Source organism: Crocuta crocuta, unplaced genomic scaffold, assembly GCF_008692635.1.
Source record: "Crocuta crocuta isolate KB4526 unplaced genomic scaffold, BGI_CrCroc_1.0 scaffold518, whole genome shotgun sequence".
Taxonomy (NCBI): Eukaryota; Metazoa; Chordata; class Mammalia; order Carnivora; family Hyaenidae; genus Crocuta; species Crocuta crocuta.
The window spans coordinates 3,312,365-3,338,220 of record NW_027530514.1 but is presented as its reverse complement, the minus strand read 5'-3'; the positions used below and the strand labels follow the sequence as shown (position 1 = coordinate 3,338,220).

General features: G+C 34.4%; 1 protein-coding gene across 1 annotated transcript in view; it reads left to right on the top strand.

Moving 5' to 3' along the window:
* ADGRB3 (adhesion G protein-coupled receptor B3) overlaps nt 1–25,856 on the top strand; it is a 453,898-nt gene that overhangs the window by 276,013 nt on the left and 152,029 nt on the right. The window contains exons 16-18 of the mRNA XM_077767234.1: nt 15,658–15,784; nt 17,401–17,504; nt 21,352–21,454. Coding sequence (XP_077623360.1) covers nt 15,658–15,784; nt 17,401–17,504; nt 21,352–21,454 — 334 coding nt within the window. The remainder of the gene's footprint in view (nt 1–15,657; nt 15,785–17,400; nt 17,505–21,351; nt 21,455–25,856) is intronic.

Sequence of the window (25,856 nt, the reverse complement as noted above, 5' to 3'; positions counted from 1 at the left end):
AGTATCTGATTCTTACATAGGGACACAAGACCCTCTAATACCTTTATTTGTGTGTGTGTTTAACATTAACGTATTTGGGTGGGCACATAAAAACCTCATCTCCAGGGGCACTTGGGTGGCTCAGGCAGTTAAGCATCCGACTTCAGCTCAAGTCATGATCTCATGGTTCCTGGGTTTGAGCCCCATGTCAGGCTCCATGCTGACAGCCTGCTTAGAGTCTGGAACCTGTTTCAGATTCTGTATCTCCCTCTCTCTCTGACCCTCCCCTGCTCACACTGTCTCTTTCTCTCTCTCAGAAATAAATACAACATTAAAAAAATTTTTTTAATTAAAAAAAACCCTCATCTCCATTTGATAAAATGATCAAGGCCTTTTAAGGCTTACATTGTGAAGGGAAGCAGTCATTGCTCTATTGTTATGAAAACTTTGGTCCAAAGTGGTTCATAAGTACTTGTAGTTGAATTCTTCAACCCCTTAATGCCATTATTGAGTCTGGTACTAAAAGAAGCTATTCATATTTTTTAAAACAGTCCAGTCTTAGAATCCTTTAGTAATATTTTCCCCATTTGTGTCAGGATTCTATATAAACTGCAGCCCTGGGAAGTTTATGTCTCAGTGAAGATGTAAAAACAGGAATCACTTCAGTCTATACTTTGACTCTCTGAGAAGAAAGTGGAAAAAGAAGAGCAAATGAGTAACAGTGAATGATGATAGTCTCTTCTGTCCTGTCGTATAAGATTTGAAAGAAAACCTAATTCATAAGGATATGAATAAATGAATTACTGTAAGCATATCTGTACTTAGAATTTAAAAGAAATTATCCAGAACTACTGGAATTTAGACAGGGGACTCCTAAAGCATCCTCTCTTCTTCCTCTTCTTTTGTGCTGGACTTTCCATAAAGAATCTATTGCCTTTGTAGGAGGCTTTGTTTGGCAAGCCTCGTAGTAAAAAGAGCCTAAGGAAGTGAAGAGAGCTCAGAAGGGAGGAAGAAGTAGCACTCACTAGGAGAAGTTATAGCCATTGAGAATTTGTGGGGTCACTCACAATGGATTTTCTGAACATCTACTTATTTCTTCAGTATTTTCCGAAAGCAGCACTTAGGTCATGAAATACCCTCACTCTCACTTGGAGGTGCCATGGATTTCTCTCAGCATTTGTCTCACCTACTAAAAGGTCCAGAAGCCACGTTAGTAGTATAAACCTACTGCCCCAGAATGTAGTCATTATACTTCCCAGGGCTGTTGAACCTGTTTGTCCCTGGGAATGGCCACAGTTAAACTTTAGAACACTCAAGTTACAGTTAATGGCCTGAACTAGAGAGGTATGATCATAGGTAATTTGTTTCTTTGTGTTAAAACTGCAGAGTTGGAAATGGTGCAAAATAAGTTTTATGTACCACTCTGAGAATAACTTATCTTCATACCAGTCTTCCCAAATTTATCCTCAATAGGAAAATTTCTTATTTCCTGGGGGTTTTCTATGTATTCTAGATAGCTGGCTACAAAACTGGGTTATTTATACTGTGGAACATTATGTTGATGTCTGCTTCTCTTTAGATAACTTGGAGTCCTCTTCTCTACATGAAATTTACTTCAGTGGCAGAAAACATGTAACAACTATTCATAAAATTTATCTACCAAATATTGCGGATGTATCTGTGTTTTAACTTTTTTATATGTATGCTTGACTATGGTTAAAAAAACACAATAACTGAAGGATACAGTGAACACAACTACACTCGGCAACTTCGCTAAAACATTATGTAATTCATAGGTAAATGTGCATGATGTCCTTGGTTTTTATGACTGAATCAGTAAGCAAAATTTAAAGTAGTGGTAGAACTACTTCACTATCTATGTGGATTATTAATGTTCACATCTTTAGAGAGAGCTTGAGCTATGCTTTCTTGTACCAAGAAATAAATGTCAAAATCCCCAGAGATTCTGCAGCCTTTATCTAATAAAAATAATAATATAACATATATTGTGCTATACATATAATGTACATTATAGTAATGGGTCTGCAGCCATCAGAAATGAGATATGAAGATGGGAAAAGCAGCCAGGATTTTATATTAGTGATGCTATATTATGACAGAGGAGGTTTTTCTATTATAAGCTTCATTTTTAAGATGCTTGAAACTTTCCCACAGGACTTTTTCTCCTGACAGGTTTTTTTTCTTTTCTTTCTTTTTTTTCTGGCCTACTCTACGAATGAAAATAAGGAGATTGGTTTTTAATGTTTTTGAAAGATTTTATCTGGGAATAAAAGTGTTTTTCTATCCATTAGAACAGTTTTAAGGTACTTTCCTTTCTGAAACCTCAAAACAAACAGCTTTTTAATGACCTTCAAACTTGTCTCCAATGAAGAAGTTTAGTACTTTTGGTGTATTAGGCAGTTTGATTTGCAAATAATTAAATTACAAGCATTCCCCCAATGGTTTCTCTGCAAATTATGGTGTCCCCAAATAGCAGTTAGCCCACTGCACCTTACAAATGAGGGAACTTGTAATTAGTCGGTCAGTTACTGAAAATTAGCCATTCCTAGAATGTAGGTGTTGTGGGTAGTTTTATATGTGCTAACAAAAGAAACTAGAGCTGAAAATTAGTTGTTGGACACTGACATGACACAGTCAAATATAAGTGAGCTCTGCTAACAAAGGAGAGAGCAGTATCAAGCTAAAATAGTGGCCTATATGATCTACTTTTGTTTAAAATCTCCCTAAGACAGAATCACCTCATCCTCTGAGCTCAACAGATTGAGATCCACTCAGGAGACACAAGGTTGAGATCCAAAACTGGAAAGGCCTTGACTGCTCATTAAAATGTTAATTATGCCGCGGAGAGTTCAGTGCTGTCCTTCAACCATGAATTTTCACCGCTTGCCTTATTAATGTAGGAAGTAACCATAGTTCCAGAGGAGCAGCGGCATGATAGGAAGATTGAATGCACATTTATTTAAATGTACAGCAACACGTTATTTCTTTACATGCCAGACTTGTGAGGAATGAACTCACGAACTTCTTCCTTTTTGTCACCACAGCACCAGCCACACCTCTACAGTTTCTAATTGTGCTCTACGTTTCTGGAATTTTCTTAATTGGGATGGAGATGGACAAGCTGTGTATTTGTGTCCACTATACCTGAGGGCAGAGACTATGTATGTCTTTAAGTCTTTGAAATCTCTGTCTAGTACAGAAAAGGGACAAAAACATTAAAAAAATTTTTTTGTATTGTTTATTTTTGAGAGAGACAGAGAGACGGACAGAGTACGAGCTGGGGAGGGGTAGAGGGAGAGGGAGACACAGAATCTGAAGCAGGCTCCAGGCTCTGAGCTGTCAGCACAGAGTCTGACATGGTGCTTGAACTCACAAACCATGATATCATGACCTGAGCCAAAGTTGGACGCTTAACTGGCTGAGCCACCCAGGCGCGCCAAGGCACAAAAACATTTTATATAAATTTGCAAATGTAGGAGGTTAAAGCAATTATGATTTTCATATTTTGCAAATTATGAAAATCAGTATTTCAGACTGTGTACATCAGCACCTAAAAAGCTCTCATTTTACCTATTCATAAATTCATAGACTATATTCTGCCCTTTCAGTTTTTTTCATGAGGATTTAAAAATCAACTTAAGCATTAAGCATCATTAAGCATCGCACTTTAAAAAGTCATGTTACAAATTCAGTTATAGACATTCCTGCTTCCTTATTATCCCTTTTGCATGTGCTAACATTGAGGATTTAAGGACAGGCTATCCTTGCTCTTCCATTGTGACTCTCAGATCAAACTGCCATGTAGTCAAGAGCGTACACATTGGCAAATAAGTGGTATGAGATATTCGGGAATCTTAGAATGATGCTTTCTCTGTGAACCCATGTCAGCTGTAGCACCCACTCTACCCTCACTTACCTGATGTCTTTTTATTGTGTGGGGAGTGGGTAATTTATGCCAATCCATAAAAGAGACCTGTCATCAAGATCCCTCACAGCCAGAAGTTTATAGAATCACTACATTTTTGTAATTGCATATATTATTCTCGATCTATACTTATCAGAGCATTTAACTTTAATAGTCCTAATATCCAAAGGAAGTACTTTGAATAGAAGGTTTTCACTGATAATTCCATGGTAATGGCAGTGTTTGGGAGATAGAAAGATTACATCCTTTGCTTTTCATGTCAGAATATGACATAGATTCCTTCTCTGGTAATATAGACACTTTTCTTCATATTTCACTAGCGCACCCGTGATATAAAATTTGGTTTAGCTATTGGTCATGTGGTTATATGATCCCAAAGATTTAGTAATCTGGGGTTCTGTTTCCAGTTCTTAAAGTCTTTATAGTAATAACAACAAAAAAAGTTCATGGTGAAAATAAATTCCTGCCATATCTTTCTTCCTCATAGAAGACATTAGTTACTTTGTTACTTTTAACTTTCGGTCTTCCAAACATGGATTTTGGCATTCCCCTCTTATACCTAGAAATGTTATGATGCTATAAGAGATACTCTTTCATGGATAATCTTATTCATGTTACTGGACTCTTCTGACATGTTCTCTTGTCAATAAAGTGGTATATGTGATCATCACAATATATTGCATTTATTTAGGAATCAACTTTTAGAAATAGGATTTTCATTCCCATTAATAATGCCTAGTCTGTATAATCACTAAATAAATAATTGAATGGAGATATCCATTTTCTTCAGTTTTATCCACACAATATCTCTATAAGATAGGTAGAACATGCAGCTGTCAAATTTTATAAATGAGGATATTGAGTGCCAGAGTAGGCTAGCAATTTCCTCCAGATAATAGTACTCTGCTGTGGTGCAGCTAAAATCAGAAGTCAAGTTTCCCAGTGCCATATCTGTGACTTAACAATAACAACAGAAACAAAAACTATATGCAGGATAAAGATACTTGTTTTCCGTAGATTTTATAGATCACATAAAAGTGGAACAAAATTAACAAGCTCTTTTGAAACTAGTCACAAGGAAATTCAAGATATAATTTTAATTAGAAGGAAAAAAACCCGATGAAAACTCATTCTAATACTTACTGAAGCCATTACTATGAATTTGGTTTGGTGCATGTACTTATCTCTGTCATCACATAGGTACAAAATGTTGCCAGCATGGCTTTTATTGAATGAACTTTTTCACTTTAAACACTGCAATGCTAGGATATTGATTAGTTTTTAAAGAATTCAATAGTTGTAAATGAATGATAATTGGAACAGTGCAAAGTTACTTGGATAAATATATAGGACTATGAACCAGCTGGTTGTGAACAGATTATTTTCTTAGATTATATTTTAATTGAATCCAGTTTTTCACATACAGACCATTTTCATTTCTACCTATTTGTATATGGTAATACTTTGTTCCACCACTCCAATCATTTCCATTTCCTTTCTACTTATAACCATGTTCCCAAATTGCACATAATATGTTGAGGGAGGAAGCAGAGAAACCTTGCCCTTATATTCAAGATTTCCTTTGTTAGAGTTCTAAGAATATCATGTCATCCAAATAATCATTTAAACTATATCAATGTCCAATGATCCCTGATTTTTACATTTTCTATGCAAGCAATGATGAATCATATTCTTGGAGATATGATTAACTCAAGATTTAAAATTTCTGTTTTTTGAAACTAATAATCCTGATATCAAAATCACATATTCCCAGCTTTATTCCAGAAACAAAGCATCAGGATTTTGAGTGAATTAAACTTCACCGTCTAATTGATGTCTTAGTTTCACATCTCAATAGTAAGTTGTTGAGTTATATCCTTCTGATTTGGGTTAACATTACAGACACATGTTCAAATTTTTAACTTAGAAAACAGCTAACCTGTGACCCAGTGCCAGAAGTATGACTAGATCACTTTACAGCCAAGCCACACCATAATTATAATTTCAAATGGAATGGAAGAAAAAAGTTGTATAATACAAATAGCTGCCTAAGACGCTTACTCAGTGATTCTGCTGTTGAATGTTTTTGTGCAAGAGTTTTAGCCGATAGAAAATTGTTGTGAATCATTGGTGTACTTTTTACAGTGTTTTAGGAAATGCTTTTGGCAAATAATGTTTAAACAGTATAGTGATTTGATTTAGAGGTAATAAGAACTATGGAAGAATTCACAATTCTAATAATTTCTTCCCAAGGTCTTGTCAGGGAGGAAGACTTTCCTCTGCCCTTCAAAATCTTTTTACTTGGACTAAGAATCAAACTTACATGAGACAGATTAACAGTAGAAAATCAAACATAATTTCTTCTGTACGGGGAATCCATACATAATTCCAAAGGCAGTCAGGCAAAATGAGGTATATGCGTAATCCTAAACCTAGGAGAAAGCGGGTAGGAGTTTGTGTTCTTCAAAGGGAAGGAATACACTTCACAGGAAGATGAAAAAGAGTAAATGCAAACAAATGTTTGCTGGGCTACTCAGACACAATGGGACATAGAGGACTTTCAGATTTTAATTCTGAAAATTCTGCCACCCATTCTGAGCACTGTCCCTGCAGGTTCTTAACTCTGGTTGTGTGCTCTCTTTGTATCTACCCCTCACTGAGAAAACAGAGGAAAGGGAATATGCTTTTAAGTCTTGCAGACTTGGATTCCGTTCCTGGTACAGCCCTTTACCAGCTGTGCAGCCTTAATATAGCCACAATCTCTTGGTTTCATTTATTTTTTTTTTAAACATATAACAATAAAGCCAAAGGCAGGCAGTCCAGGGCTTGCATGGTTATTATGCAGATTGAGATACCTATGCAACTTCTAACTCTAGGCTCTCAGATCTCTAGGGTCTTCATGATTCTAGATGGATGCATTAGGTCCATTTGTCTCCATATTCCTACCTGGAAAGATAACAACAATAACTGCCTTGACATTTAAATTTAGGATTTAAAAATATATAAAGTATCTACCACAGTACCTATCATTGAGTTATATACTCTATAAATGTTAGCTGTTATTTTCATTAGTGTGATTATTATATTTGCCTATTGATTAATTAATGATGGCAGCTAGCATATTTTAACCTTTAATTATTAATAAATCATGGTGAAGATATTTATACATATTTATAACCCAGTAGATTGGCCTTCTTAATGTTATTTCTTCCCATACTTTTTTCTACTCTAATTCCAATTTTAAAAACAACAACAGGGATGCTTGGGTGGCTTCATCAGTTAAGCGTCCCACTTTAGCTCAGGTCATGATCTTGTGGTTCCTGAGTTCAAGTCCCATGTCTGTGCTGACGACTCAGAGCCTGGAGCCTGCTTCAGATTCTGCCTCCCTCTCTCTCCCCCTTCCCCACTCACACTCTGTTTTTCTCTCTCTCTCTCAGAAATAAAAATTAAAAAGATTAAAAACAACAAGAAAAGTAATAATTTTCCCATTTTATCAGTTTTGTTTTTGTTTTGCTATTGAGTTATAAGATTTCTTTATGTATTCTAAATTTTAATTTCTTATTAGATCAATGATTAGCAAATATTTTCTCCCATTCCATAGATTGCCTTTTCATTCTGATATTTGTTCCCTTTATTGTGCAGAAACCTTTTAGTTTGATATAATCTACTTCTCTAGTTTTGCTTTTGTTGCCTTTAGGAATGGTACTTTGGGATTGATCAATACCAGTGGCTAGGGGTGGGGAGGGAACAAAATGGAGAGTTTCTGTTTAACAGATATTAAATTTCAGTTATGCAAGATAAATAACTTCTAGAAATCTGATGTATAACACTGTGCCTATAGTCAGTACTTTACTGTGCATTAAAAAAAATTAAGATAGGATACCTGGGTGGCTCAGTCAGTTAAGTGTCCAACTCATGGTTTTAGCTCAGGTCATGATCTCAGGGTTCATAAGTTCAAGCCCACATCAGGTTTTGTGCTGAAAGTGCATAGCCTGCTTGTGATTCTCTCTCTCCCTCTCTCTGTCCCTCCCCTGCTTGTGCTGCCTCTATCTCTCTCAAAAATTAAGAAGATAGATCTCATTTTAAATATTCTTACTACAATTTAAAAAGAAAGTAAATAAATAAACAAATCAATAACAGCTGCTGGCAATAAAGCTGGTGCTACCATTCTTGTAAATGATGTTCAGTGACCCCTAAGGGCAGCATGTTCTTGTTTCTAATGTGTATTTTTATGACAAAGAGGCAGTGACACTACACCTGCAAGATAATTTCCATTGAAGCTCTCTAGCTCCAAAAGACAAAGTGCAAATCTAATATGTCTACAAAATAACCTAGCTTAGTATCTGCATCATATTAGATGTTGAATAAATATTTGTTAAGTAAACAAATGAATTGTTGGTGTATGTCAGGTCAAAATCAATACCAAGTATTTACCCAACAGATATTTATTGAGCATCTATTATGTGTCAGGTGCTCTTTTATGATCTGGGAATACTGAAGTTAATTAACATAACCAGATCCCTGTTCTAAAGAAGCTTAAATTACAGTAAGCAAAGAGTTCAAAAACAAATGAGTCAAAAAATATATACATAATACATTAGATGTGATAAGTGCTGTGGGCACCAACAGATCAGGGTAAAGACAAAGGGCATATAGGAAGTTATTAAATAATGTTGTATCATTTATTATGTAACCAACTGCCTCAAATTTCAGTGGCTTAAAACAGAAACCTTTTTAGTTGCTCATAATTATATGATTCAGCTTCTTAGGTTGAGTTCAGCTGATTGGTTCTTCTGCTATCATGGGGGGTAGCCCAGGTGAGCTTTGCTGAGTATGAGAGACAGCATTGACTACCAGACACGTGAGTGAGACTACATTAGATCATCCGACCACAGGCTGAACTCCCAGAGAGAACTGCAGTCTCATGAATGACACCAGATAAAACCATCAGAAGGATTATCTCATCATGAGACTGCAGTTCTCTCTGGGAGTTCAGCCCGTGGTCGGATGATCTAATGTAGTCTCACTCACGTGTCTGGTAGTCGATGCTGTCTCTCATACTCAGCAAAGCTCACCTGGGCTACCTCCTCATGATAGTAGAATTTCAAAATGATGAGACTAGAAATTATAAGGTCTCTTGAGTCCTAAGCTTAGAAGTCACCAATCATTTCCAGTGCATTCTTCTGGGCAAATCAAGTCACAAGACTTACCAAGATTCAAAGGAAGAGGAAATAGACTGTACCTTTTGATAGAGTTATATAGAATTTATGGCCATTTTTAACCTACTACAGATAAGAAGTTACTATCTTATATTGAAGAGTTCGTAACAACATCTTTGGTAGGATGCCATAGTGCAGAGACCTACATGATATGAGGGAGTAAGCAATGTAATATCCTGGAGGAGTGCATTCTAGGCCATGGGAATTCCCACCAAAAAAATGCCCAAAAATGATAACAAAAAGCTCAGTGTACTTGGAAATGATGGGCAGAGGCAAGTATGTTATAAGATGAAGGCAGAGAAGCAATGACAGAGCAGATAGCTAGGTCCTGATAGGCCATTATAAGGTGTTTCTCTTTACTCCAACTGAGATCTGCAGAACCACGGATAGAGTTTTGAACAGAGTGACATAAGTTGACATATGTTTCAAAAGGATCTCTTCAGCTGGCGTGTCGAAATTGAACTTCAGGATATGTGGCAAAAATGGGAACGAGGAGCTCAGTGATGGGATTTACCCAGGCAAGAGACAACAGTGGTTTAGAATAAAAGGGTAGAACTGATAGCATTTTCTGGGATAATTTGTAATAAGGCAGAAAATGTATACTGGATTGTGTGCAGTCTTCCCATCCAGATTGTCAGCTTCTCTAAGAAACAAACTGTGTTAATTTTTTTTAATGTGTCTTCTATTTTAGCATTTCAAAAGCACATTAAATACTTATTGACTGATTAGGGAAGACTCTGGTCTTGCTGCTGGATTGAACATAATCACTACATCATGCTGAATCTTTTCAGAGTTCATCATCAAATGATGTTTGAAGACCAAAAACAAATAGATGGGCCTGTTAAGATTCATTGATACTGTTCAGATTACACGTCTACTATATGCTGAAGAACAGCAAATGAATTAGAGCTGAAACAATTTGTCTCAATCTAGCAGTATTAAAGTCATTTCTTAAAATGTAAATAATCATTAAATTAACTAAACAAACATCATTTAGTCCCTACTAAGTGAAAAGCAGTATGGCAGAGATTCAAAGGCAAACAAGATAAAATTCTCAAAAACACTAATATTGTAGTATGACCTAAAGAGTGTTAATTTTATAATTGAAGAAAGTGAGGTGAATTTATCAACTAATATTCTAATGTGGAGAGAAAGCATTAATAGACACACAGGATTGTGGGGAAGATATAAATATAGAGTATTCCTGGAACATTTCATTTCGCTGTAACAAATTAGAAATCCAGTATTTTGGTATAGAGGGGTCACTATTAATTCTAGGCCCAGCATAGTGGATGATAAGTGTGCTCTTTCTGGTGGTAGCAAGTACCTGTTTCTAAATTTCATCCTAGTGAATGAAGTATATATGCTTAATGTGGGTGTTCATCTTTCTTTATTGTGATACACACACACTAGTATGTAATACAGACACCATTATGATTGACATAAAAATAACAATTGAGTCACAATACAGAGGATATTTTTAGAAGGAAAAAAACTTATAACTGTTACCCACTATTGTGTTTTCAGAATTTGCGATTTAAATTTTTGTATCACCTGAACAGTAAATGAACTCACTAAAGAGATATTAGAAGTTTCATGTAATGAAAAATTGGTATAAAATCAATGTTCCTCTTTAATGTATCATAGGATATATTTCTTAAATATAGGATATAAAACATAGAATATGACAACCTACTTACCTTTTGCTAACTTTCTCCATTGATAACTCAGTTTGTTAACTGTGAAAGTAGTGCCCCAATAGTTGCAAGTGTAAATATGCATGACATTCTAATAACTTCATAGGACATGTTCCATTCTGTTTTAAAACAGATTGCAATTAAAATTTAGCACTTAAAACCTCTAGTCGGGAAGTGAGAAACCCAACTTTGATTTTCACTGTGACTTAAAACAAGTTTCCTAAATTCACTGTACTTCACTTGTCTTATCTGTAAAACTAAGTGGTTGGGATAGATCAGTGATTCTCAACCCTGGCTACACACTTGAATCATCTGGGGAGCATTAGGAAAGTAATAATGCCCAGGGCCCACCTCAGGGCTTAATTTTTAAAGTCTCCAGGTAACTTTAATGGAATCAAGTGTATAAAACCAATGGGCTAGATGATCACTAAGGTTACTTCTAGCAAAACTTTCTAATTTTATATTCATTGTGTTTTGACATAGTAACAATTGCTAGAGATAATGATATTTTCAGTTTGTGTGATGGCTTAAAAAGTAGAAATTACCCTCAAATGCTGTATCAACACAAAATTGAAAATATTTTCTCCTTTGTACTTCAAAATTTTCTGTTCTTTGGGAATAATTTCCACCAACAGCCATATATACATCATTTATTTGTGTGTGACATATACATTAAAAATAGTATAGGAGCACTTGAGTGATTTAGTTAGTTAAGCATCTCACTCTTGATTTCAGCTCAGGTCATGATCTCATGGTTCATGAGAATGAGCCCTGTGTCAAGACACTTTCAGTGCAGAGCCTGCTTGGGTTTCTCTCTCTCCCCCTCACTCCTTCTCTTTCTTCCCTCTCTTTTATCTCAAAATAATTTTTAAAAAATAAAAAATAAAAACAGTATAGATTCAACTAGTTTTTAGATATTAATGGCCATTATGAAGGGAAACAATTACTTTCTTTCAGTACACATTCATTGTAAGAACAGTGTACTCAGAAGTTGTGTGTAAATTTTTTTTAAATTGCCATTGTTGCTATTTTGATTTTGGATAAATGGACTGTTAATATCCTAAGAGATAATAAACCTCCTAAAGTATAATTTATTCATGGTAAATACTTTATGCATTGATTTATTATGAAACAGAATAGACAGTTTTATAAAAGAATAATTCAAGTGAAATGCCTGGTTGTATTGATATTTCAAAAGATAGAAGTTTGATTTCTTAGGACACTTTTGAAATGTGTCGCTAAGTTTTTGCTATCAGGTTTTACTAAACAACTTTGTCACAGGGAACAGATAATTTTTCCTGTAATCTTAAGTACTAAAGAATAGTAACATGTTACATTATTTAAAACTCCCATGAAATCAGAAACCCAATGATATACTCAGATCCAAAAAGAAACCAGGTAGATTGTTAGGAAATTGGAGAAAGGTCTCAAATAAATGTTAAACTGGAAAGTAATGGATTTTGTGTCTTATATTTTGACAGAATTCTGTGCTTGTGGGTATGTACGTTTGAATACTTGGGACAGGCAGACTCTTCTTTTAGCCAGCCTAATAATAGGAAGAGGAGAAGAGGTACAGATGACAGCTAACAGCTAACATGGGTGAATGTAGGTGTAACCAACAAAGAATGTGCTGGCTATATGGAATTTCTACAGGCCTAGTTATTTTGGAAAGCTATTTGAAATAAATTTTAATGCCCAGAAAAGACATTGTGAAAAAGAAATATGTGATTTTCAGTGTAATATGTCTATCTGTATCATCATTCTGTGTTCACTTCTGACATCATAAGTCCGTTTTCCTTATTATATCTTTACTGTTCATACATAGTTCATTGTATTTGTTTGCCATATTGATGAAAACCTAGACTTAGTAACTAAAAATAATTCACAGATGAACCATTAATCATAACACGCAAAACTATGACATTGGAAGAATAATACAACTGCTGGAATAGTCCACATGTTTGAAAATCTTGTTCTTTGCAGACTGGGGAAACTACTTTGCTTCACATTAGCTCTACCAAGTATCAGTTTGCTTTACAAGATCTCCCTGAAATCAATCAGACACATGTACCATGCTTTCAAAGAATTTTGTACAGTAGGAATAAGCTATGAAATGTTTGAAAATACAAATGCTACATACTATACGTTTTGTAATAATAGTGACATGTATGCTTGTGATTTAAAAGATATTTTATAAGAGTTTATATGGTTTTAAAATATCGAGGTTTATGAAATAATATAAAATACAGTATTAGAATGGCATCATGTTTATTGCTCAGCTTCTACCAAATGTAGAATCTGGTAGTTACCCTCTGACCTTTCAAGATCTTCTCTATTACTCAGCTCCAAATTCTGATGTTTTCCTATCAGATGCATTATTTTGTGTTTTATACCTTGTTTTAAACCAGGAAGAGCACATTATCCTATTATCAGTCACTCATATTATTATTTATTAGTTTAATTAGATAAAGTCAACAAAGAGAAAATAATTCCAAAGAAAGGTAGGGACATAGGCTAGGTACCCTCAGGAAAGTACACATGAAGAGGGGCCCGGTAAGATTTGAAGCATTTCATGTTTGGGAGTAGTGAGACTGGTGTCACTTACTTTCCAATTTTGGCTGAGGCTGGGCTAGGTCATCAATGCAATCATTGTACAAACAAAACAAAGTAAATTGCCCTACTTTTCCTAAGATGTCATATAAAATTTACATGATCTTTATAGTCTAGCAGCATTATATTGAGCATAGACTTTATATCTGACAGCCATAGATCAGTGATGCTAACATTTTTTTTGAGTAAATAAACTTTCATTACCTGGATATAAATACATAACTTTGTCTCATATGAGGTCTTATTTACAGTAAAGTTTTTCCTTATTAAGACTTTGGTTTATTTGTCATAGCTCCATAATGTGAAAAGTTTAAGTACTAGACTCTATCTTGAAAGCACAGATACAGCATTAAAGTAGAGCTGCCATCCAGGATGAATAATGCAGATGTTATGTTTTAAAACATGTCAGATTCCCTTAACTATATCTATCTTCTTTAAACTTTAATCAACTAAGATAAATGTTTTTCATTTGGCCTTAACTGTTTGTCTCAAGAAGATAAAAGACAGACAGCTAATGAAATAAATTGAAGTGCTGCTATGGTTAGGTAGAATTGGAATTTAATACTGTTGCAGTTGGTTGAAGGTATAACTGATACATATTTTTAAATTTGTCATGGCTGCATGAGATCATGAGAAAGAAAAGAGACCTACTAACTTTGAATTGGTAATACTTAAAACTATTTGGCTGAACTTAGGTAAATATTTCATGTAGCCCTCCTCAAATGCAGTATATTCCTTCTTTAAAGAATTTGTAATTAAGAGTATTTTGAGTCATGAATATTAATGATACCAAATCACAAATACTAAAAACATTGCTTCTAGATACGAAAAAGGATAGTGTGAATTATATTCTGTAGCCCAACTTAGAAGTTCAACTGTCACAGAAAAGCTTCTCTCATTGAAATCTCTCAGAAATATACCGCATACATATTTAACCCAATAGCTTTAGGCATTCAGGGATGGAGTAGGTGAAATCAAAAGTACCCTATCAAAATTATGTGTTATTTGCTTCAAATTCTAGAGTAATTTTTAACACAGATAATAACGTGGTTTGAAAAATACACACATGCACAGGTTTGCTAGTTAGAGTTTCCATACTGGGGGAAGGGTGGTGAAAATTGGTGCGCTCAGTATATAACACGTATAATGGTAATAAAGTTGATTGGTTGAACTCTCTAGCTTTTTTTTTTTTTTTCCTTTTCTTCCTCTTCCTGTAGAGTAGCTCAGCTGGGGATGGAAGGGTTCTCCCCCCATCTTACCCCCCTACTAAGAAAGCGTAGGTTGATACCATTTTTATTGTTCTGCTGGGGTGGGAAATAAACCATATGCTTTAGAATTTTGAATGACTATACGAAAGGGAAAATTGAAGCAGGCCCTCTTTCCCCCTTCCTACCGGACTTTGGGGTAGGGTTATTCCTCCAAATGTTTTAGCAGACTTGGTGTTAGCTTAATGTTTCTACTCCAGGGCAGAGAGGCAGGTCAGGGGAAGAAATGTCAAGGGCTTCAGAGGCATGTTGGGCTGAATGAAGTGTGGAGTGGGAAGCTTATGTCTGAAACCTACCCCTCCCCTGGATACCAGGCAAAGGCAATGAGAGTCGTAACCAGCTGATGCCGCTGCTGCTGCTTCCCGTTTCCAGGGTGAAATTTTCACAGCAGCTAATTCTAAAGGGAGGAAAAATCCCTAACCAGCAGAGGAAAAGATCCTATCACCCAACCCAAGCTATATAACCTTTTAGGCAGGCTTTTCAGAGAAAGCCGCATTTTAAAAGCCAGCATTCACGATCCAAAAATACAGGACGAGAATCAGAGCTGGTATGAGAATCTGAAAAGCCTCTTTACACTCTGAGTGTTTGAAACGATCCGATGAGCATAGGAAGTGGCTGCCAACGCTCTGGCGGCTGCTCGTGCTGCCACCGCCGCTGCTGTTCCTCGCAGAGGGCTGGACAGAGCTAGTCCCGGTTTCAGCACCTCCGGCGCTGGACAGCTCTTTTGCACGCTGCACCCTCCTGCTTGCTTTTTCCAAACACTCTCGCTTTGCATTACTGGAGATGCATCTAAATTACGTTCTGTTCAACAACAAGTAGATTTTTTTTTCCTGACCGGGAATTACAGTAGACGATTCTCTCAATTAAACTGCATTTTCTTCTTTACGGATTTGGCCGTCAGGCGTATTTATCCCGATCTCCCCCCCAACCCCCCTTTGCAGGAACGAGTCTTTGGGAGCGTGGTCCACCCAGGGATGTAAAACTGTGCTTACCGATGCATCCCATACGAAATGCTTATGTGATCGTCTCTCTACCTTCGCCATTTTGGCTCAGCAACCTAGAGAAATAGTAAGTAACAAAGGGAAAACAAGGCTTTAATGCAAAGGCAGGGACATTGTGGCGAGTGTTTCTCCAGGGAACTGCATTTTAAAAGGGGAAATGGAAAATGTTGCAGGGTGGCAAAATTGGGTTCGTCTCCTCCTTAGCTACAGTAGCTTGGTAAAATGAATTCTAGTTGGTGTGCTGTAACTAAATTCTACTCAATTTTATGTCTTCTAACTTGAAATTTCTGCAGTATAGTTTTGGGAATGTACTCCATCATATTACTAATATGCTGCAAACTTTCAAATGAAAATAATTGCCAACTTAACCTTTATTTTAGAACTGAAAAGCTGGTCTGGGGAATTTGTGAGAATACTGTTGGTAATAGAATGAAGACCCCAGACACTATAAGCCAAACATATTGCATATCTGCATTGGGTATTTTCAACACAGGTTTTCTGGGGGTGTCCTTGGATATTTATTTAAAAAAAAAAAAAACAATGAAGTTTTCATGAAAGCACAGACTGCCTGAAACTGTAAAATCATTCCTTAAAAGTGTATAGGCTTGTAAAAAAACTAGTTTCTGAAATAGATAGCTGCATAAACTGTCTAAAAGAAAAATAATATCCTCATAAAATGTAGTTTGAAGAATTATTTCAAAAATTGAAATATTGGAAAATAATTATTTAGGTGAATGTGACTTTCTGTCTAAATTTGGCCTAAATATGCCTCACTCTTCTTACTTATTTTGATAACAAAAATACATAATATAATTTAATGTGCATACCTAAGGTTTGTAATACTCTTGATCTTAAAGTGTATTTCTTCAAACTTCCAATATTAAAAATAAAAAAAACAATAGATTTCATTAGTATCGTGTCAGTATCTAAAGAAAGAAACCTCTCAAATCAGTGACTGCTTATAATCTTTATATATGTTTTAAAATGTATAAGGCTTATTTGTCAAGGTCATGTATTTCAGGGACTGATACTGGCATTATGAAAATCATCTCTGCATATTTCATTAATAGAAAAAAACCCACAAAATATGTTTTAAGTTCTTGATTTTGAAATTTGATTTTCTTCTATATCCTTAGAGGCCAAGCAAGTGAAATTAAATAATACTTGACTTAGAACAAAGTTGCCAAAAGTCAGAAAGTTTGAACCTTTTTCAATATCTAGGTACCAGATTGGGGTAGCAATGAGTTATAAATGAGAAGATCAATGTAAATTTTACCCTAAAACATACTATGTATTAACTGAACTATAGTTGTTGAAGAAAAAGGAATGCTGCTTCAAATTTCAGCTAGAGAAAATTTAACATGGGAATATTCACCAAGTTTCAGTTTTAGTTATTCATTGTAGAAAACCATAGTGGGTAGTATGCCATAATCAAGCATTTAAAACTCTCAGGCCTTTATTACTTCACAGTGGGAGAGAGGGGGGAGTTAGAATTAGTCATTTTAGAGGTTGAGAATATATGAACAAAGTGGTTACTGGGTAATTATCTGGTAACTATAACAACTCTATTGGCTGTTTTTGAGTAGAATAGGATAGTTTTGCTGAGTTTAAAAGTTATTTTAATTTATTAGAAAAATGATTTCTCCTTCTTTTTTTTTTTTGTTTCTTTTGCTTAATTTACAGATCATGGAATCCTCTGGTACACCTTCAGTTACCCTAATAGTAGGCAGTGGCCTTTCTTGCTTGGCCTTGATCACCCTCGCAGTTGTCTATGCAGCATTATGGAGGTATGTAATCAATTAATGCACTTGCAATGGAATGTTCTGTTACTCAGATTAAATCTGGCAACATGATCCTCATTATATCTCCTTTTTAATTTGCTGAAAGAAGTATTGTTAGAGTAGAGTTATAATTGCAGAGACTGAGCCATAATAAATGAGCTTAATAATGATGATGATGATGTTCTTACCTAAATTTTTTATTGTATTTGCCTATGATGAGAAAATAAAAAGAACAGCCACACTTATCTTCCCAATTCAAATGATGGTAGCTTTCAACAAGTTGCTTACCCTCAAACATGGTATCCTTAATACCCCAAGTTCAGTCTATGTTTGTTTCTATTTATCCCAATTGCGATTGAGCTTGAGAGTTTAATTGGTACAGTCAAAGTAATTTCTCTGTTTTATAAATATGATCTCCAAATTCTTAAGTTTTAAGTTTTAAACTTAAGAACTTAAACACATGCTTTCATTATATCCCAGACAATGAGTAAACCTTCTATATTATTAATGCACTAATATTACAGCGCTATAGGAAAAATCCTTGGGTTGAAAGTTTCTAAAAAGTCGGATTTTGGCAAATTGATTACAAGCGAAAAATACGTAAAAAAGGGTATGTGATTGAAAAACTTTGTTCTGCGGTAGTTGAGATTTCATCTGCTTGATAGTACATGGACATTTAGTATTTATCTAAGATTTGTTCTACTAATAAAAATTAGACCTGTACATTTTAGACATTTGATTATATCTGTTCACATATTGATAAACAGTACATAACCAAGTGGCCAAACTTCCAAATGGATGTAAAAAAAACATTAAGTGTGAGACATTTTTATATCCATTATGATTATTAAAAAATGTTTCAAAAATGGTTATTACATTAGTAACTAGATAATTATATATTATTTCTTTAAAATTTGTGATATTAAAATTGCACAAGTAGCTAGTCCTTGTGATTTACTGCTACATAAGTTGAAAACAATTCAGTTGAAAAAGTAATTATAATTTAATAAAGAAATGTCATTTCATTTAACATCCTTTCAAAAAACTAATTGTTGTCCATTATATTTTGTACTCTTTTGAGGATAAGAATTAATTGTCCAGGATATTAAATTGTCAAAAATATTAAAATTTTCACGCTTCAAACAAAAATATGTACACATTCTTCGTCCATTGACACAGGTACATAATAGAGGTTCTGCCTTCCTATAGAACAGTTATCTGGTGGTAAAAACACTGACAGAATGAGATAATCTGATAAAATATGGCCAGTCTTATGAAATGGTCTAGGCATGGCCTCATAGACCACAGAACCCAGTCTTCAGGGGTGAGTCAAGCAGACATTGCCCTGGTAATATAAGAGCAAAATGGACAAAGGCTGGGAAAAAGATACCTTTGTCTCCCACAATTGCCTAAATGGCATTTTTCAAAAAATGAGGCAGTGTTTAGGGGCCAAGATGGTAGGTAATCACAACAGCATCATAATTCAGTCTCACTGAAGTATTTAGAACTAAGTTCCATACCAGTTCTTTTCACCTCTCAATACTTATGGTAACACTAGCAAAACCACTGCCAATATAAATGATATATAAGGAAGCACAGGATTAATTAGTCCATAATACGTTTTCTTTAATCCAGAAAATCCATAGAAATCACCTATTAGTCTTCTAAGAATTACTGAAACACCTAAAAGATGTATTAAAACTTGATGTGAAATTGAGAAATTTAGAAGAGAATATGAGAAACAACATAAATTTTGATTCCTAACATTTAGTGGCTAATCAACTCACTGTCTACAAATAGAATGATTGAAATAAATTTAATAGATTTATAGAAGTATCAAGATTCATAAATTACTAAGTGAATATTGTAGCATGACAAATTTAATGAAATTTTTAAACACTAATTTTACCTTATCAATTGCTGTATTGTATTACCATATGGTAATACTCATGTTAGGATACTACTGCCATTTTTATTTCTAGTTAAAAACTAAATTTTTAAATTTTCTAACGATTTGTAAGATGTACGAATATCAGAATTATTTTACATATAAGGTAGTATTTTGAAAATTGATGGTGTCCCTTTTCATTAGAAATGTTCATCAAAAAGTTAATACACTAATTTATGTTCTCTTCATTTACAAATATGTTCTGTAGAGTTATATTATTACATCTAAGAACACCTGAGCATATCTTTTTAATCTGTGTATTGAAATGATGCATTTACAAATATTTTTTTTAAATCCCAAGTATGTTTATAAAAAGCTTTGGAAGTTGAGACAATTTATAGAAATTTTAAGGCAATAATGTGACTCAATATTAATGACTAACAGAACCATCGAAAAACTTGTCAGGGTGTCCAGTCTGGGTCTTTTATCACCATGATTTTCCTATTTACAGAGCAAATGATATCACTGAAACCCTTGTAATAATGTCCTCTGTGTGCTTATGCTGTCATGAAAGCCATTAACATCATATAAAGGGTCAATTTTGTGCAGCCCTTAAACTTAATATGTTACATCTCCCACTCATGAAAGAAGAAACAACTTAATATTTGATGATGTCTTTAGCATTCCAGTGTGTGGTTTATTATATTTTTAGATACTGATGATGCAGGGACAAGGTTAAGCAACTCTTAAGGGCATTTTTGTATTGAGAATTGTCCTAGGTTATTCCTACTTGACTTTGTTTTATGAAGAAAGGAAAATTTTTATACTAAAAAATTGCTTTTTGTATTTTATTGTTACTTCTGTTTTCGTTTTGCTTTCTCTTCTGAAATATATGATGGAATGTAGGGCTTCTGCCTAAATATTCCTCAAAGACAGAGATAGAGAAAGAACTTTGATAGATTTTACTTTCCAAAGAGTGCCTCCAGATCTCTGGCACCCTCCATCTGACACTGCACAGGAAAGCCCACGCCTGCTGTGGAGAGTGATTCCATGTTCTAATACAAATTGAACAGTCTCAAACACACAGCAAGTACAAGTATGTTTTTTTGTTACTGTCACTCAGTAATTTACCATAGGGTACAGTAAAGCAAAATAACTGTTACCCTTTCAGCTGATAGAACATTTGATTCTAAACAGTTTTCTCTATGGCTTACATTCTTGGTGCATGTAAAAATTATATAACAGACTGTATATAACCACTTCTTCATAAGGATAAAATATGGCAGACACCAAGTAATTTTCCAGCCTAATGGTGAATTATCATTTGTGGATTGAAGTAGTTTTTAAGATGAAGATTAAATCTTGTTTTGTTTTATTACTTTTTGGACACTTAGGAAAAGAAAAATATAAAGAGTAGAGGACTACATAAAAATATTTGATTGTGTGAAATGGTAGATGAGTGTTCATGGTTTCATGAAAGTAATGGCTGCTTTCTAGTAAACAAAGAGATACTTGAGAGTCTGTTTGGGATTTTTTTTCCTTTTGGTTCTCAGATTCTCTATTGATTTTCTATGATAATATGCATATTACATATACATATACATAATGGTAATTATAGTAATTGATATATTTCCAAGAAATTTTATATTTTTAGTAAAAAAATTATAATGATAGCAGATGTACAACTTAGACTCTATTGGAAATGCCATGTTGTCCACACTAATGTCTAAAGAAGGAAAATTATTCTATAGGACTCTAGGACATGACATGCCACTATAAAATTGGGTTTCTAAGAATAATCTTTATTTTAAAAAACTGTTTTCATGTATTTTATTCTATGAAGGATATATTTTAGTGTTTCCTTTTCTGGATGAATTTCACCGATTTGCATAATTCATAATTCTTCATCTCTCCGCTGAATTTTAAAGTTGGACTCTCTCTCTCTCTCTCTCTCTCTCTGGCTAGGTACATTCGCTCTGAGAGGTCTATAATTCTAATTAACTTCTGTCTGTCTATCATCTCATCCAACATCCTCATATTGGTTGGACAGACTCAGACACATAATAAGGTAAGTCTGGTAATTATTCTGATTCTATATGTATGTTTACATTTTGACATAAAGTTGATTATTTAAAATCTAAACATTCTAGATAAAATGGAGAACTTCTGACAAAAATTATTTTTAAAAACAAAATTATTGCTTACTAAATAAAAGTACTGCCTAATCTAGACTAGAAATATATTCCCTTGGTTTAATTTCCTGGGGATTGAGAGTCTGTTAATAATAGCAAAAATATGTTTGTTAAATATTATATCAAAGCTCTGTGAGTTCAAAGCCTTGGAACATCAAAAGCACAAATTTTGATTCATTATCCTAATTGTAAATAGAATTGCCCCTGTTTTAGTCTACTTTATTAATACACTGATTCCTAAAAGTCAACTATAAAATGCTTACAGGGATAACATAGCACATGAACGTCTACCCAGAAATTGTCTATTGAAATAACTGAAGAGAGTATTAAGTAAAAGCAACACTAGATTTTATGCTTTTCAAAAAGTTTTACTTAACCAAAAAGCACTAATACTTAACCAACATTAAATCTCTTTAGCTGAACAGTTACTTTCAGCAGAATGTAAAAGTATAAGTCCTATTTACACAAACTAACTTGAGTTGAATGTTTGTTTTTTTTCCCAGAAATGACTGTCAGCTCTCTTTACTAAACTACTCTGAATGTATTGCAAGAAACCCATACTGGCATTGTTTAATTTACCCCAATCTCAATCTCAAAGAATTCTGGTAAACATTGCTCTGATAATATTTGTTGATTAACCCAGGCCAGTTGTTTTATTTCAACTTTTTTATTGTCAAGTGCTAAAGCCAATAATTGAAGTCTTTTAGAAGCTGTCATTAAAAAAACAAAGAAAGAAAGAAAGAAAGAAAGAAAGAAAGAAAGAAAGAAAGAAAGAAAGAAAGAAAGAAAGAAAAACAACCAAGCTCTAATGCACTTTTCAGCATGTCTTTTTCAATAGATTGCATATTTATAGGACATGTATCAATGTCAAAGATTATGGATAGTCTATCTTGATAATCTCCTCTCCTAAAACTGCTGATTCCCACCCAAAGAATCCAGAGTCTGATTTTGGATCTGGGTAGGTAGGGCCTAGGATGTTGCTTAGGTGATTCTAGTAGGATTTCTTCTTGAACCATATTGGTCTAAGCCAGGGAAAGCCCAAGGGGGAGTCACTAACCCTAAAGAACAGAACTGAAACAATTAATAACCCAATAAAAGGTCCTGTGTAAGTGAAAAAGTACTTTAATGTATTAGACTTTTTTAGTTTTTTTCCTATTTAGGACTATAACATGAATTAAAATAAACAAACAAGAAAGGGAATATGAAAAGGGAAAACAAGAAGAAAGGAGAAAGACCAAAGGTGAGGAAGATGCCAGATGGAATTAGAAGAGAAAGAAATGTGCAAAATAACCAACAGCAGAGAAAGTGGGTGTAAACATAAGTACACACTGGGAAGGAGAAGAAAAGTGAAGGGAAGTAATGAGAGTTGGAGAAAAGATGGAACTGTAAACCCTAAAGAATTACTAAATTACTCATTTCACCCTTACCTTTTTGGCTGTTTACCTGGGCAGGGCTTCAGATCTCTTAGAAATGTTCATTTACTGGTTAATACCTATTTACAATTCTTTGTCCTTGAAACTCCAGGTAGAAAAGCAGAGCTTTTCCTCTGAAAGTAGGAATTATTTATTGAGTTGGGAATCAGAAAAAAATCAAGCTTATGTTAGCTTAAGCCCATTGTTGAAGTTTTTTGGTTTTTCACCCAAGTGCCCCTTTGCTGTCATTGTTTACACTCTAAACACTCATTAGAGTATGGAAAACTATCTGATCTTCAGTAGGAAATGTGCTTTTAAAACTGTTTCATGATCTATAGCATAGTTTTTACAAGTGCTAAGCCAAATGTTTAAATGGTAGAATCTTTTGCAAGGTTTACTACATATTACAGTGATTATTGTCTAAGTCCTTCCTGTCCAATAGAAATATAATGTAAACCACAAAAGCAAGTTATGTATATAATTATATTTTATTAGCCACCTTAAAAAAGCAAAAAGAATTACTTTTAATAATATATTTAATTTTAATAATATNTCTTTTCAATAGATGACCATTTCAACATATAATTAGTATTTTTAAGTGCTAATACAATTTTTTGTAATAACTTTTAAGTTTTTGGAATCTGATGTATATTTTGTACTTAGATTACATGTCAATTCAGACTACCTGCATTTCAAGTACTCAGCAGCTATATGCAGCCAGTGACTATCATATTGTGTTAGGTCTAAATGGTAATAATATTCAGAAACTAGTCTCTAGAAATTACATGATTTTTGCCCATTTTGCCCTTCCCAGCTTTTCAGTGTCCTTGTTTTTTGATAGAGATGTCTTTTTGGTATTTACAAATATTATCAACATCAAAGGCAGGATAAGACAAGTCTAGTTTTACTTTTCATTTCTGATTATAAAGAATGGCTGGTATGGGCTTAGAAAAAAAATAGAGTCTCCTCAGGTAGTTAACTACAGAGTAGATTCCATGTGGTTTTGGGACCATAGTAGTTCTATTTCAGATAGCCTGTGCTAATTTTTGCTGCTACAGTTATCGATGCTTATGGGGAGGAGCATTTGGTAGGTGGTGGTAATGATGAAGAAAATGAGAAAGTACTGGTTTTCTCCTATACTGTGTTAATTTTGCATTATTGCCACCTGAGTAGATGATTCTGCAAGCCTAGAACAATTCACTATAGCATTGTGACTATAGAAGGGAAAAATGTAAACACTTGGATTTTGTTTTTAGTCATTCTTAACAATACCAAGTTTCTGGGGAAAATAATCACATATTTTATCATGTGCTGAATTGAATTAAATTGATCCTACTTCATTGATCCTATTACATCTTTAAAAGGTAATATATTGATCAGTGGCTACAGTATTTTATTTAGGTTGTATGTAGGACCCCACTCCTGCTATGGGCCCTTTGTAATAGATCAGGTTCCTATCTTTGACTTCCTTGCTCAATTTTGATTGATGCTTTAATATTCTTCATTTGGAAAAATGGAAACATGTGAGAGAGTTGCTTGATGAACAAGCTATTTGGTACTGCCTCTGAGAGTTAGTTTGTGTGAAAACTGCTGTTTGGTGTTGATGTCCAGAATAGTTCTGAAGTGTCATACTGGGGTCTTTCTCTGAACTGCTTGTTGAAATGTAACAGACTCAGTTGTCTCACTACTGAGTATTTCTTTTGAGTTGGGATAGAAACAAGCTGAAATAATTCATTATTAAAGTATGAGGTATGTAAGCTATAGATTCAATTGCTAGAAGCAAAGTAAAGAATCAAATGCAATTTCTTGTATCTCTTAAAATACATTTATAAAATTCAGTGCTAACTCACTTCATTATATTTTATTATAGTTCACTTTCTCATAAAGGATCATTGCCTTCTAATATCTTTTTGTAATCTCAACCAGGATGTTCATATATCACTGAAATGTTATTTGTTTGTGAAGAATTTCCTTTGTACCCTAAAGTATGCAAACTTTTGCTGAACCTCGTAGACTCTTTTTGGTCCTACTGTTTTGCAGAAAACAAAGACAGTTTTGGAAACCAAAATATTCAGAGTATGGCTTTCTTATGGTTTTTGTGTTGTCAGTATTATGTTTTTTTAGGAAATAAAATATGTTTTTACAAAAAGAAATCTTGAATTTGAATACCTTTTAATTGGGTGAAGCATCCTCTAATGCACCTCTTTCTTTTGCTAGAGATCCAGATTCTTCCCTCCTTTGCTTACATGTCTGGCCTCTGAGTGTGTATGTGTTCGGTTTCTGAGAAGGAATGCTGAGTATGTGTTTTGAGTCACCCATTCTGACCTTCCTGGTACCCTCTGAAATGGTCTGCCTCTCCTCTTGAGATGCAGTGCTCTACATGCTTCCCTGGAGATATCCATCTCTCAGGTAGAGATGGTTGAACAGGCATTTTAAGCCAGATGAATGTGAGCATCCTAAGCCTGCCACTTCCTAGTTATATGATCTTGAGCATGATATTCAGCCTTTCCGAGACCTTAGCTTCTTGTTAATGCCTCCCTTATAGAGAGGTGTTGTCAAGGTTATGGGAGGTAGTACCTATGAAGCACTTTAAAAGTATTCCTTAAACAATAGCTGCAATTATGGTGATGATGATCATGATGATTCTCAGATGTACATCTGATTTATATTTTTCTTCTGAGCTTCAGACTTCCTCTTGTCCAATTATGCTCACCACTAAATTCACCATTTGCATCCCTGCCCCACAATCCACACATTATATATAAATTGAACATATTTTCTGTAGGCTCCAACCCAGTTACATAAGCTAGGACTCTGAGAGTTAGCCTTAATGTCCTCCTCCTCCTCCCTTAAATCCAATAAGTCA